The 15,355-nt window shown below is 39.9% G+C and overlaps 1 protein-coding gene across 4 annotated transcripts in view; it reads right to left on the bottom strand.

The window, feature by feature from the left end:
• CYRIA (CYFIP related Rac1 interactor A) overlaps positions 1–15,355 on the bottom strand; it is a 108,433-nt gene that overhangs the window by 22,010 nt on the left and 71,068 nt on the right. For all 4 annotated transcript variants that reach the window (XM_047068568.1, XM_047068565.1, XM_047068566.1 and 1 more), the window contains one exon: positions 10,072–10,151. In XM_047068568.1, the coding sequence (XP_046924524.1) occupies positions 10,072–10,141 (70 nt within the window). In that variant the 5' untranslated portion in view covers positions 10,142–10,151. The remainder of the gene's footprint in view (positions 1–10,071; positions 10,152–15,355) is intronic.

Raw genomic sequence — 15,355 nt, 5'->3', positions numbered from 1 at the left:
GTTGAAGCTTGAAGGCTCATCTACTTCAGCTCCATGCAGTGGGACCCCTGTGATGTCACAGGAGGAGGGAACTCAGAGGACAGAGATTTTTGAGCCTTAGTTCCTATTGTCACTTTCGCCACTCACTGCATATGAGACCTCAGGGCCAATCAGTTCATCTTTCTGGTTCTCAGGTTACTTCTTGGTAAAAGGAAGGACATTGACAAGAGCCCTGTCCCCTCTCTAACTGGTCTTGTTGGGATTAGGACCTGTAGACCCGCAGAAGGATGTTGACAAAGATAAAAAGCATTTAAAAAGCAAAAGTGCTAGAGATTTCATGAATTTAATGACCGGATTTCTATGTTGGCATAAATAAATTGCTTTCCAGGTCTGCTCTGTTGGTTTTTGTTTGTTTGCTTCGCTTTTAAAGTGACCAGGAACATCTCCTATCTTCCCCCCTTTCCTCTCCCCAAATTATCTAGCCTCTTCTGAACAGCCTTAGCAGAAGTGAGGGTACCAGAGATGGAGATGTGAAACAAGACCTCAGTAGTGGCAGGGGGTGGCCTGCATCAACAAAATCGTCACAGATGAGCAGCTAATCTGACATCCCTCCTCGTTTTGAAAAGTAGGAGGGATAGGAGACCATAGTCCCAATAGAGCAAAATATTCAGAGCCTTTCTGAGAGTATAATGGTTCGGAGGCTTTAGAATTGCCTTCCCAACTACCCCCACCCCCACCCCCACCCCATGACCACTGTTATTGTTCTCGGTATGCTCTTAAAGGTGGGTTTGTCTTCTAAGAAAATCATTTCTCGGTTACCGCCTGCCAAGAAACTTTTCTTCAGCTCAGCCCTAGACTTCCTGTATTTTCTCTTTTGGCTGGCCCGTCACCTGCTCTCCATTCTTCCAGGTAGGTTTCTGTATGACCTGTACTATTACTGTCTATCCAGTGCGTCTGCATCTTCTCTCCTCAGGAAAATTATAATAGTTTTTTTTTTTTTAACGTTTATTTATTTTTGGGACAGAGAGAGACAGAGCATGAACGGGGGAGGGGCAGAGAGAGAGGGAGACACAGAATCGGAAACAGGCTCCAGGCTCTGAGCCATCAGCCCAGAGCCCGACGCGGGGCTCGAACTCACGGACCGCGAGATCGTGACCTGAGCTGAAGTCGGACGCTTAACCGACTGAGCCACCCAGGCGCCCCAAAATTATAATAGTTTTTGAAGAAGCGGGCATGTTCTCCCAATGTTCCTATATTTATATGCTCTATGTCATCCCTCCACGCGTCTCTGCCTCCTAAGATCTCATCCCCACTCCTCTTGTTCCTCCTGACGCAGGAGATGCTCCGCATATAATTAGTGAATTAGCATCAATAAAAAAAAAAATCAAAGTTCCTAAGCTTAGACTTCAGGCCCAGCTCTCTGCTGGACACCGGATATGCAGTGATAGAAGCATAAGATACCATCCAAATCTTCTCTGCAGGGAAGTTCTTCATGCTGAAGTGAAATGAAAGCAAAGACACCTAGTTATGTAAGAAGGAATTGGAGGGCGCCGGAACAAGTAAATACGTCAGTCAATACAAAAGATCTATTTAAATTACGCACACACGCGTGCGTGCACACACATATGTGCACGCGTGCGCGCGCGCACACACACACACACACACACACACACACACACACTATTGAGAGTTTAAAATATAAGGAAAAACACCACCACCACACATGGCAAATGGGGAGTGCATAGCAGATGTCGAAGCAAAACATAAAAGGCACAAGGGTGGAGGGAGGGTGATCGGATATGCTGTGACAAGATTATTGAATTCTTTATGAAATGAAGAAGACATTTTGAAGACAGATTGCAGTAACTTAAAGATGTATATTATAATCTCTACAATAAGCCCTAAGAGGCAGAACTAAAAAGCCAACAGAAAAGATAAATGAGAGTACCGAAATTATTCTATTTCATCAATCATGTTTGAAAAGATTCCGAGAAAAACAAAGAGCAAATACAACAAATAGAAATCAACATCAAGACAGGCTCAAGTACAAACATTAATTAAATGTAAATGGGCTGCTGACCCCAATGAAAAGGTAGATATTATCAGCACGGATGGACAGCTAGAGCCAACTAGCTTTTGTTGTTGACAAGAAGCACACTGTGAAGGTGAAGGCACAGATCAGATGGGGAAACATACGCCATACAGACCATAAGCATAAAAAAGCCGTTACGGTCAAAATATAAAATGCTTGAAGATACACTTAACAAAAGATATGCAAGAGCTCTAGTAACTATAAAATCCTGCTGAGTGAAATTAAAGAATATCTAAACAAATGGAAAGATATACCATACTCCTAGGTAAGAGAATCAATATCATCTAGATGTCAATTCACCTCAAATTGATCTATGGATTTAATACCATAATAGTCAGGGGCGCCTGGGTAGCTCAGTCAGTTAAGCGTCCCACGCTGACCAAGCATCCCACATGGCTCGGGTCATTATCTCTTGGTTCGTGAGTTCGAGCCCCATGTCCAGCTCTGTGCTGACAGCTCAGAGCCTGGAGCCTGCTTTGGATTCTGTGTCTCCCTCTCTCTCTCTGCCCCTCCTCTGCTCATGCTCTGTCTCTGTCTCTCTCTCTCTCTCTCAAAAGTAAATAAACATTAAAAAAATTAATATTATAATCAGTATCTCAGCAAGATTATTTTGTAAGAATTGAAAACTTAATTTAAAATTTATTTAGAAAAGTAAGGGAGCTAGAGTAGTCAAGGCAATCTTGAAAAAGAACAACAAACCTGAAGGACTTACTCTTCTTGACTTTGAGACTTATTATTTGTTATATTTGGGTATTAATTAGTGAAAAAGATCAGTAAAGCAATAAGAAAGAAGAGAAGGCCCAAACATTACAGTTAACTGATTTCTGATAAGGGCATTCAAGCAATCTACTTGTGCTAGAAAAAGCTGATAACACACGAAAAAAATAAACCTCTCTCACAAAATACACACAAATTAGTTCAAGACTGGTGACTGACCTAATTTAAAGCTTAAGTTTCTAGAACTTCCAGAAGGAAGCAGTAGAATATCTTTAGGCCCATCGGGTAGGCCATGATTTCTTAAAAAGGATATAGCGTGTCCTTCATACAAAAGAAAACAATCTTCAATCACACTTCATCAAAATTTAAAACTTCTGTTCACACAAAGTCAAGAAAATAAAGAAACGAGGCCCTGAATGAGTGAAAACATTTGCAAGCTATTAACTCCCAGATGACAGGTATCCAGATGTAAGGAAATCCCACAGTTTATTGATACAAAGAAAAAGAAACTCATTAAAAATGGGAAGAAGACCTAAGTGGTCAATATGGTCTAAAAATGCTAAGCAAATATCCCATAAGCACGTGAAAAAGGTTTAACATTATCAGTTACCATGGAAATGCAAATTAGAACCACAAGTGAGAAAACATCCCACAACCACTAGACTAGCTAAAAGGAAAAGGTTGAGGATACTAAGTGTTGGGGAAGGTGTGGAACGTCTGAAGACTAAGCTGCTGGCAAGAATGGAAATGAGTACATCCCATTCGGAAAACTATCTGACACTGTCTTGAAAAGTTGCATAGAACTGACCCGGCAAATCTACTCTTAGGTATGGTAATACAAGAGAAATGATGCCCACGAAGATTCTACAAGAACGTTCACAGCATGTTTAGTCATAGTAGCCCAAATCTGGAAGCAGTCTAGGTGTTCATCAACAGGGAATGAACACACAGACTCTCCTACAACAAGAGTATTCAGCAAAAAGGGGGAACGAATTAGCATCACGTAATAACATGGTTGGATAGCAAAAATATTATGTTGAAGGAGAAGAAGATACAAAAAAGCATAGATTGTATAATTCCATTTATATGAAGTTCAAGACCTTATAGATTAGGTAAATTAATCTTCGAGATAGAAATCAGATCTGACCGGTAGTTGTTTCTGGGTGTTTGTCAGGGGCAGGGGATTGTCAGAGAAGAGGCATACTGGAACTCTCTGGAGTGAAACATCCTGTCTTGACAGAGTGTGGTATTTGTCAAAATTGACTGAAATATACACTTAAGACTTGTGCATTTCAGTGCATATAAATTATGCCTCAATAAAAATAAATGTTAAAAAGTGGAACAGTCGGGCAAAGAAGAGAAGTTATCTATTCTGAGCAGATGGAATGGCTTCAGAATTAACCAGAAGCAAGAAATCAGATTTTCCAAAAGATGCCTGTTATTATTATTATTATTATTATTATTGTAACAGCTTTATCGTGATATAATTTACTCATCCCAAGTATACATTTCAGTGATGTTTAGTATATTGCCATTGTTGTACGACCACCGACATCATTAATTTTAAAACATTTTCTTTATTCCTCAAGAAACTTTGAACCCATTAGCAATTCCCCATTTCTTCCCAACACCTCCAGGTCCAGACAACCACTAATGAACTTTTTATCTCTGTAGATTTGCCTAATCTAGACATCCCACATAAATGGAATTATACAATATGTGCTCTTTTGTAACTGTTTTTTTTTAACTCAGCATAATTATTTCAATATATCCATCTATCAGTACTTTACTTTTTATTGCTTAAGAATATTTAAGTGAATGGACACATCACACTTTATTCGCCCATTCATGATTTGATGAGTACTTGGGTTGTTTCCACTTTTTGGCTATTATAAATAATGTTACTATGAATATTTATGTACAAATTTCTGTGTGGATACATTTCTCTTGGGTATATACCTAGGAGTGGAATCATTGGGTGACAGGGTAACTTTATGTTTAGTGTTTGAGGAAATGCTAAACTGTTTTCCAAGCCATCTGTACCATTTTCCATTCACACCAGCAGTGTATGAGGGTTCCAATTTTTTCACAGCCTCACCAACACTTTTATTTATTTTGAGAGAGACAGAGAGAGTGCAAGTGGGGAAGGTGCAGAAAGAGAGGGAGAATCTCAAACAAACTTCACAGCCCAATGCTGGGCTCTAATTCATGAAATTGTGAAATCGTGACCTGAGCTGAAATCTAGAGTCAGAAGCTCAACCAACTGAGCCACCCAGGCGCCCCACTCATCAACACTTTCTACTCTCTCTCTGGTGAAGTGCTATCTCGTGGTTTTGATTTGCGTTTCCCTCTTGGCTAGTGAATGTTTTTTTTTCCTGTGCTTATTTGTCATTTGTTTATCTTTGGAGAAACATCGACTCAATCCCCATGGAATATTTTGATAGATCAAGTTGTTTACTGAAACAGAGTGTCTTTGAAGCAAGGTGACCTTGCATAGATTTTAGTCTACTTGAACTTTGACCTGTCTTAGAGACCTTCCACTCCAAGGCAGATACTGTATGAAGGACTGAAGAAGTGTGTCATTCGAGAGTCATAGGTGTGATTAACGGCTAACTCTCTACTGCCTATGTGGCAAGGGAAAAACAGGGCAACGAGAACTAAAAGGAGTTTTCTGTGACCAGTTCTGGAGACCTCAGCTCTGGATCTTGGAAAGGTTGCTTGGTTACATCCCCTGTCCCAAACCCTAGGGTGAGTTAATGCCTCATTTGGATGCATTAGTTAAATGTGGTTCCCAAACTGGTTAATCATCAGAACCACCTGGGAGATGTGGGCAAAAGCAGATCCCTGGAACTAGGCCACTGAATCAGAATTTTGGGAGACTTTCAGACAACTATGTAAAAACCGTATCTACCAGATGTTTCTAATGATCATTTCAGTCCAGGAATCACTGGAACGATTTCACTGAAAGGCTAATGTCTGCTGCCCACTTTGGGTGCCATTAACGAGTGGATTCAATTGAACAATCATCAACAGACCTTCAGGCATACGTCTTCTGTACAGTGTCTCCCAAACCATCACTCATGCAAGATTAGGTTGCATTTTACTCCCCCTCTGTCTCCTAGCCTTCAAAGAAGAAATGGAAATATGACAGTAGAGACGGAAAAGGGAAAAAAAAAAAAGCAGTGGGTTGAAAAATAAAACAATAAAAAAGATGTTAAGTGGTTGTGTAGAAATGTGAGCAAAGGGTATAGAACTCACTGCAAAGGTCAGACAAGAATTTAAATTAAATCTACACAACTAGAAAACCTTGGGACAGATGTGTCTAATTTTGTATTATATTTTGACCCAGCTTAATTATATCTATTTGACCCAGTTCAATTATATTCCATCACTGACTTCAAAAAGGATATTCAACACTCAAAGTAGAGGTGCCAAATTCATTTAAGCTGTTGCTACATGCTGTTTGGCCTTCCTTCCTCCCTCCCCTTCTTTCTCCTTAACTCTTTGCAATCCAGCCTCTATACTCAAAGGAATAACTCTCGAATCTGTTTTTCCAGGGGCCACTAGTAGTGGGGTAGTCATGCCCAACTTGCCATTCCCTTTCCAAGCCTTATCCATCCTGACTACTCTGCAACATGTGAATCCACTTACGTTCCCTCCTTCTTTACTGTCTGTGATCTCCTGACTGCCTCAATCTAACGTGTTCTATTCCGTTCCTTCACAGGGCCAGCATCTGTTACTGAGGCTTTGTTTGGCGATCAGTGTTCCATGGGGCTAAGTGCTGGGTTGCAAACCTGAGCGGTAGGGTCCAGGCCTAGTTTAGTCTCGGCTTAGTGAGATGTTCTCCTTCCTTAATAGTGTAATCTCTTTTTCCTCTTTTCCAGGAAAAGTCCTCCAACTTAATCAACCTCCCTTGAAGCATGAGCACACCTAACATTCCTGCCTGCCGTGCTCTTGTCTGCTTTCTAGTTTTCCCTCAGGGAGTTCAGCTATTCTTTTTTGGTTTTGTTTTTTAATCTTGTTTTAATGTTTATTTATTTTGAAGGAGACAGACGGAGTATGAGCAGGGGAGGGGCAGAGATAGAGGGAGACACAGAATCTGAAGTGGGCTCGAGGCTCCGAGCCATCAGCACAGAGCCCGATGCAGGGCTCGAAATCAGGAGCTGTGAGATCATGACCTGAGATGAAGTCAGACGCTCAACCGACTGAGCAACCCAGCTCCCCTCAGCTATGCGTTTTGAGGACAAACCCAATTACAGACCCGATTACGGACTGTTAGCCCTGAGCTTCTGCAACCGCTGTGGTCTAGCCCAAGCCAGCCTTCCCTTTCTGCCCGCGTTTCCTTTCAGCAAGCACGTGCTATTCTCTCTAAATTGGGCTTCTTGTTCTTCAAACATGCCCTTTCCATTCCTATCCCTATTTCCACTGTTGGAAAACTCTTCTCCCTGTATGCCTATAGAAAAATCACTCATTCTTTAAAACCCATTCCAAAGGCCACCTTTTGCTGGAAGACTTCTCTAGTTCCTTCCGTAGTCTTCCGTTTCCTGAAACCAGATGCATTCTTTTTCTTCTTCTTTACTCCCAGGGTGTGGTGTGCCCTTGAGCCCCTTATTTTATCTTGTCTTGAACTATGGGCTGATATTATCTGCAAAGTAGCCTCAGACTCCATTAGGCAATGACTGTCCTCATTTAGCTCTGTCTCTCTGACATGGTCTGCCTTACATGGATGCTTGTACCCATATTCCACATACCACCACTGAGTTGAGCTGAAATCTACAGACTTAAAGAAAAATCATGACCACAGCTGACCTTTCCTACCCTTCTGGCCCATCATCATTCTGTTTTGAAAATCACCGTTAGGAAATAGGGTTTTCAGGATTAAGAAAAAAGTATTTTTTCCATGAGATGTCTTGGTTCGCAGAGAAATAAGATGTCCTTCCCTAGTCAGAAATGGAGGTTGCTTGTGATAAGCACTTAAGGAGGATAAAAGCCAGAAACCTGTGTTCACGTTCCCATCTTCATAGTGAAGTCATCTTCACTATTGACTTCTGTCCAGTTATTTATCTTTTTAGAGTCTCAGTGAAATAATGTTAACCTTCTCCTTGGGATTGATGAGGAAATAAATAGTTTATGTATTTTCTATAAATTGATAGTTTTATATTTTCCTTAAATACTATTGCTCTAGTCCTAATGAGCCACAAGGCATGAGAACCTATTCTACATGTTCCTTGTTGAAGAAATTATTAACATATCTACAAATTGAGTTTCAGTACCATAAGCCACTATCAAAATTCAGGATGTTTAAATGTTTTTGTTTTTGTTTTTGTTTTTGTTTTAGCCACCATGACCTTTTTAAAAATAAGAAAAAGCTAAAGAACTATTCAAACTACAAGACTGAGCAGACCAGACTACTAGGTCATAAGAAAGAAGGAGAGCAGTCCCTCTGCTATAGCCAGGGGCTGGGGATCCCCTGAGGAATAACCTCAGAACTCTGGTACTCCAGAGAACACCCTTTGAAAACCAGTGTTTTAAATCCCTGAAGATTTTTATTTTATCACTTGGAAGGCTTTTAAAATTAGACTTGACAAGGAACTCAATACTACTCTTTATAAAAGCACAGAAAGCCAAGAATCCAAAAACAGGTAAATAGACAAATGGGGGCCACTGAACCTGGTAGGCAATTATAAGCAGCATGTGCAGATGTGTGTAGAATTTAGAGCTTCAAAAAAAAAGTGCAGACATTTGACCTTAGGTGTTCATATGCCCCCCAAGTTTTGAGTGAATGGGGTATTTTACCTCCACGTCTGTTTTGGACTTCGTACATGCTAGTTGCAACAGTGTAAAATGTGTGTAACAAGAAGTGGAAGGAATCAACTAAACACGCAAGTAGTAATATGAGGGGGTAGGATAAGAGGTGATTTATCTTGTAAAATTTGTTAAAGTGACTAATAAATTTTCATTTTAACAACAATAGTAACAACAACAAAGATATGTATATGGGAGTTGTGAAAGTTACACCAGTAAAAAAGCCCATTCCTTTCAATGTGTCAAATCACTCTATTGTTGAGTTCCCACCTACACCGCTGGCCACCTATGCCACCTCACCAAACCTAGCCAAACACAAGCCAACCCAACTAAACCAACTCAACCCAGCTCAACTAGTCCAACCAACCCCAGCCCAACCCAATCAAAACCAACCAAACCATCCAAGCAACGATACCAGCAAAATGAGTTAAATCAGAAGTGAGATATCTTCATGGAATATAATCTAGATTCAACACTTTTTTTAGGACCCATGAGTTTTGGGAGTACTTTTCCTTTCCAAGTAGTTATTTTAGACTCACGAAAGATTCAGAAAAGGCATATCTAGGGAGCAGTCATCTTTTGCTTTACTGTATCTTGAAAGGGTCTTCTAACATTTACTTAGAAAATCTCTGTTAGCAAGTTTAATATACATGCCATGAAATTCTGACTTATTTTTTGATCTAAGCAGATACTTGAAAACTTAAAGTTTAAAGCAGATTAAAGTTTGCAACAAACAGTGAACACTGGGAATAGGAACATTTAATGTTCTTGCTATTGTCGAATTGTGATTTAGAAAAGGGGGAATACAGGAGTGAAGGTGGAACCGTAAGCTTAGTTGATAAAACATGAATGTGTCACTCATTTGAAAATATATTCAACCAAGAAAATAAACAAGATAAGAATAATAACCTCCATGTTTATTCAGTCATAATGCACAAGCCACTTTACTTTAGAAAAAAAAAATAAATTTTTCATAAAAGAAACATAACCTTCAAATTAAAGGGGGGTATCTCAAAATTTTGAAATAGTTTTGTGCAATCAAATAACATAAAAAACAGAGATGACTCAAAAATAATCTGTAAGCCTATTTTCTAGTTTTATAATTTTTTTTGTGTCTAGTGATATTTGTTATATTAATCTACATAAATTAGTATACATACTATTTTTCTTTAGAATATGACATAGCATTTCATAAAAATTATTAAGAAAAATACATGATGATGACTGATGCTAGCTGATGAAAGCTGACTGGTTGTAAAATCCAAGAAAACCCTACATACATTAAAAATTTTTCCTATTAGGTTTCTTAAAAAAATAACAGGAAAAGAAAGAAATAAAATGATCTTTGAAGACTCAGAAAGAACGGTAACATTTGGATTTAAGTATCATATAAAATCTTTATGTTATAACTTCTCTATCAACAAGCTATTAAGAAAGTAAAAGGTTCCCGTCATTATCATTTGATTTTTGGAACTTACTTTCAAAATCCAGGAAAAAATGTGGATAGTTTTCAATTTCTCTGGTAAGGACTTTGAGCAGGTTTCCCATCCCAGCAAACCTAGGAGAGGCAATACAAAACCAAATACCATTAAAAGGATGAAAAATAGACTTTTTTTTTTAAGAAAAAAAAATAGACTTCTTAAAGGGTTGGACATATTTTACTAATTTGTGTACATCACTCTGGAATTCCAATAGCTGCATCTGATATAAAATATTTCCACACCAGATGACTAGTAACTTAGCAACTCCTTCCTGAATCAGGGTAGGATAAACATCTGTGAGGTCCTGGCTCTCCAGAAGTTAGGGATATCCAGTGTAAAACATATAAAGTATGACAGTGAGAAGAACGTCACAAGCTGTCTCTGAAGAATACACTTGTATCTTGGGTCTCATTCATGATAATGACAATTAACCAAAGAACACTCTATTCTAAGAATCAGGTACTTTAGTTATAGGAGGGAGGGCTTAGGTGTATTTATGGGTTTCCCTTTGCCCTTCACCAAGTCCTTGAATCTTTACAGTTAATACTTCAGCATTGCTTTGTTTCCTTTCCACTGATGTGAGAACATACCATGTTAATGGACAAGCACAACAAGAGCATTATTAAAATATCTTTCCAGAAAGGTCAGTTTCTTAAAATTTCTGGAGAAAGGAGTTTAGAAAACACAGATTTACAGCTCCGGAGACCCCTCATGGCCTGTGGAGGAGGCCAGATTTCCCAGAGGTGCAACTAGCTGGAAAGTCAGAAGCTCTCATAATTTGACATTTCAGTGGTAACAAGATTGGGTACTTCATGAAGTGTAAACATGAAAAGGTATTCATATTAATCCAAAAAGTTATTTTCAATGAAATTATAGCATAATTGCATGGGTGAATCAAACCAGCAGAGAAATACGAATTTGATACATATTTGCAATCCCAACTTAAAAAAAGAAAGAATAGGGAAATAGTTATTATTGAGGTAGAACACAAAATTTCTACTTCTCTCAGCTCTAGACGTTAAACTATTTTCTTCAGGAGGCCACTGGTCCATTCAATCATTCGGCACCTACTCACGGAGCCACAGTTTGATGCTGGATGCTGTGCTCTTTGGAAGGCATTTCTCTAACTCACGACTCAGACACCTCAGTTTGTAAAGGATCAACTTGAAAAATCATTGGACCAGTAAAAGAAAACCGCAAGGCTGCAGTTTTCTCTGCACAGGGCTTCCAACAGTGTTTATGCTGACACAGGAATTCCTAAAAATACACCACTGTTAAGAAAGATGTGATGAGAGGAGAATGCTTTGTGTGAGACAGTATGCAGCCAGAAGTTCCCCTGGATGCAGAAGGTGGTAGTCTAGTCCCCATAATCCTCCCATGAAAAAACACCTGCACACATCATCCACAGTATAGGTCACTAATGTGGAGCTAGAAACGAGACTGGGGAAGCCTGATTTCCATCCTAGTTCTGTTACCCAGGGCAAGCTGCCTTACTTCTCCAAACCTCAGTTTTCTCATCCGTAAAATGAGTTTTTGAGATTTATCGATTTCAGGGCACTTAGGTGGCTCAGTTGGTTAAGCCTCCAACTCTTGATCTCGGCTCAGGTCATGATCTCAGAGTCATGAGACCCCACATAGGGCTTACCATTGAGTATGGAGCCTGCTTGGGATTCTCTCTCTCCCTCTCTCTCTGTCCCTCCCCCACTCATCCTCTCTCTCTCTCTCTCTCTCTCTCTCTCTGTCTCTGTCTCTCTCTCAAAATAAAATAAAATAAGTGAAATGTTATCTATTTCATTGAGTCTTGAGGATTAATGAGATAGAAATATAAAATGCTTAGCACATCACGTACAGGAAGTGCTCAAGAAATGTTATGTACTACCAGTGTTAATAATGATGATGATGATACCACCATAATCATTATGATGATTACAACAGCCTTCAAATACTTATTTAGGATTATCCTATGGAAGGTGGATTAATAGGTTGCATGCAGCTCTAGGGAAGAGAGCTGGGTCACTGAAGAAATAATTGAAGAAGATCTTCATTCAGAGTCATGAAAAACAAAACATTAGAGTTGTCTGAGTATTGAGGGCTTTGCCTTGTGAAATAGTGAAGTTCCTGTAACTGGTGTTGTTTAAGTAGAAATGTGTTCTACTAGCCTGCAAAAATATTGCAAAAATGAATTATGTGTTGGGCAGAAGGTTGGACAAGATACTTCTTAGACTTTTCCCATCTCGTGGTATATGAATATCTGGGCATGCACATACACGTGGGTGCACACACATACACACGCGTGTATGCACACACTGGGAAGCAAACACCATGCTTTGCTCTTCCAAAAAGAATCTTCCTTATTCTTCCTGTCATTTTTCTCTTCCTCCCATGCACATTTCTTTTTAAGATACCTTTGAGCAAAAGCCCTGTATGAGGTAGATCCTGCCAAATTCAGAAGCTCAGAACTGGTATAGTCCATCCCTACTGCTGAGCAACATTCACAAACCCTCCTGGGGTCTCTTGGAAAGAATCTGTTTCCAGCTTAATGAACAGTTCCACTTCAGACCTGGAGACACTTCTGGTAGTAAGATGATTCTACAGTTTAATAGCAGTCCCAGCTTCCACATAAAATGCTCTAATGGAAGTTAAATATTCTTGATTTTCCTGGTTTTGTGCTATTAACGTGTCGCAAGAGACCTGAATGGATTTAGCTGCCTCCTAAAACTCTGTCTTGTGCATGATTCTACTGTCAGACTACCTGGGTGGGAAATATGTCAATCCTTTGAAATTAGCAACAGCCTGAAAGGAACACACGTGGAGATACAATCAAATATCACTTGGCTACAGAATTCTAGATGTTCAAAAGGATAAAAGATGTTATTTAAGCTGGTTGGCTCATGTAGTCAAACATTTTGGAACATGATTCTAACATCAACTGGGGTCAATTAAGGAACTCCCAATATTCTAGATGTTTCATACCCCAAACAGGAAACGTCTACAACAATGACTGTGGAACATTATGTAGTATTAGGGGTCAAGTGCAGTCCTATGGAAGCTGCATTTCAATACACACTCTTTGAATAAGTACAGAACGATTTGAGGATTTCTATTCCTCTTCAAGGTCAACAAGAACTCACAGAAGTGTATGCTGGCTTAAGGTCTACAAAGTGAGTTAACATCACACAGACAGTCACTGAGAAGAGACCACTTGGAAGGGATCCTCACCCATGGGGCTTGCACCACAGCCCCAGCCATGACCTTCATGGCAGTGACTGCTCTTTGCAAAGAGCTCCTCCGTGCATACAAAATCCATTGCTATGCAGCGCGTTACTAATGAGATGGTTTCATTAATACGATGATTATTTTTAATATTTCATCTTGTTCCATAAAAGAACATAAGATAAGTTATTACACACTATTAGAAAATGCAAATACTTACATAGCACAAGTGGGGAGAAGAAAGAAATAAAAGTGGAACAGGAAGATAAAGAGCAAGTAGTATGTGAATTATAGGTCATCTGGGCCATAAAGTCTTCACGTTTACTGGAGACAAGTGTTCAATTTGGACCTGAGCTTCTGCGGGCCGGCCGAAGCAAAGGAGAAAAATGTTCTCTTTCAAGATTTGGTGTCCGGAAAATAAAAACAAATGGGTTATGCTAAAGAAGTAGAGCTTCTTGTTCTACTTCTATTTTTTTTTTTTATTAAAAAGAAAAAAGGAAAAACTGATCATAGCTAAGAGACAGTTGAGATGAAGAGAAGTTTCCTATGGCTGAGAATAGACAGAGGAAGTCACGTCTGGGGAGAAGCCAAGTCTCAGGGCTCCCGTGGGTACAGAAGAGGTTTTGCGGCCAAATGGGTGGCAGGCAGGGAAGCGTGGTGGGAAGTACGGGGCTGATGAGAAAGCGCGGACTCTGGTTTCCACGTTGTCTTTGGTTAACTCCATGGCTACAGTTCTAATGTGTCCTGCTGCTGGGTCTGTCCAAGGGATGCCAGCTACTTGTCATTCTCCCCTACAGCGTGGGGACATATGCCAGAGAGAAGAGAGAAACCCAGCAGGTGCTCTGGGTCTTGTAGGAGAGCCATATCCCGAGTCCCTTAAAACAAGAATGATGATTCTGATGATGATTCTTGGTGGTTTCTATGCTGTTTATGTAAGTTCAAGGGATAGGAAAGGTCTCCCCAGTAATATAAGAGGGGGAGGAGAACCCAGTTTGAAGGAGAGAAGTATATCAAAAAACATAGATGCTAAAGTACTTTATAAAATAATAGAAACTGAAGTCACAAAGGAGGATGGTACGAGGGATTCCAGGCATAAAAGAGATGAAGCAATGAGGTCTAGAGCGTTTTTATTACTGAAAATAGAATGTTGTCTGTATTGTGAGGTTTAGACTTACTTTAAACACACACACACACACACACACACACACACACACACACACACACACCTCCTTTAACATCTTCAAAGATCATCTTAAAGTAAAGTCCTCCTGGGACTTGCTATAGCCACAGTGTGCACCTGAGTGTTGTGAGATCTGAATTCATTTCTGCAAGGAGAGTCTGGCAGGGGGGCAGCAAGGGAAGAGTCCACGGTCTTGGCTATCAGATGAAGAGAAAGGAAAAGGACATACCAGTTGGATAAGTACTTATGAAGGGTTGGGTCCTGCAAATACGCTCTCTGACTCTTTTACTTGGGATGTCTCTTGCTTTTGGAGAATACCATCGGAAGGTGGTTCTCTTTCCATCAGTTTCCACTCTGGATGGCCTTTCGCTCTTAGAGACATGAGTCTTCTTCCACGGCTGGATTTTCTAGGACTGTCCCTTCCCTACCAAAGCAAAGATGTGTGGGTATCTGCTTCACTGGGTCCTTGGCATGTTGGCCTTAGCTATTGGCTGGACCTGTTTTCCCATGGCATTGCAAGCTGAGATTTACTGACAAAGAGTAAGACATAGTATTGAGAATCTGAAGCAGAGTAAGTCAAAAGAACAACATGGCCAACGGATGCTCTCAAAAGACATATAGTGTAAGGAGTAGATGAAGGAGATGACACAGAAAAAGTTGAAAAAGCTGCACAAACATAAAGAACCATCCAATTCTCCCATTTTTTCCGGAGCAAGTCATTTTGGCTGTGAGACCTGGGGTCCTCATCTGCACGACAGTCCTATAATAGTATCTTCTGTGCAACATTCTTGCAAGGACTAAATAAAATGGGTGTGAAAACATCGCATATAACTGTAAAATGCCATGCAAATATTAGTTACCATTATTCAGCATTACAACTCATATTAT

The sequence above is a fragment of the Lynx rufus genome, unplaced genomic scaffold, assembly GCF_022079265.1.
Source record: "Lynx rufus isolate CCGP_SWC_20201006 ecotype Redwood Valley unplaced genomic scaffold, mLynRuf1.p SCAF_8, whole genome shotgun sequence".
Classification (NCBI taxonomy): Eukaryota; Metazoa; Chordata; class Mammalia; order Carnivora; family Felidae; genus Lynx; species Lynx rufus.
Note: the sequence above shows the minus strand (reverse complement) of the source record. Positions and strands in the feature narration are given on the sequence as shown.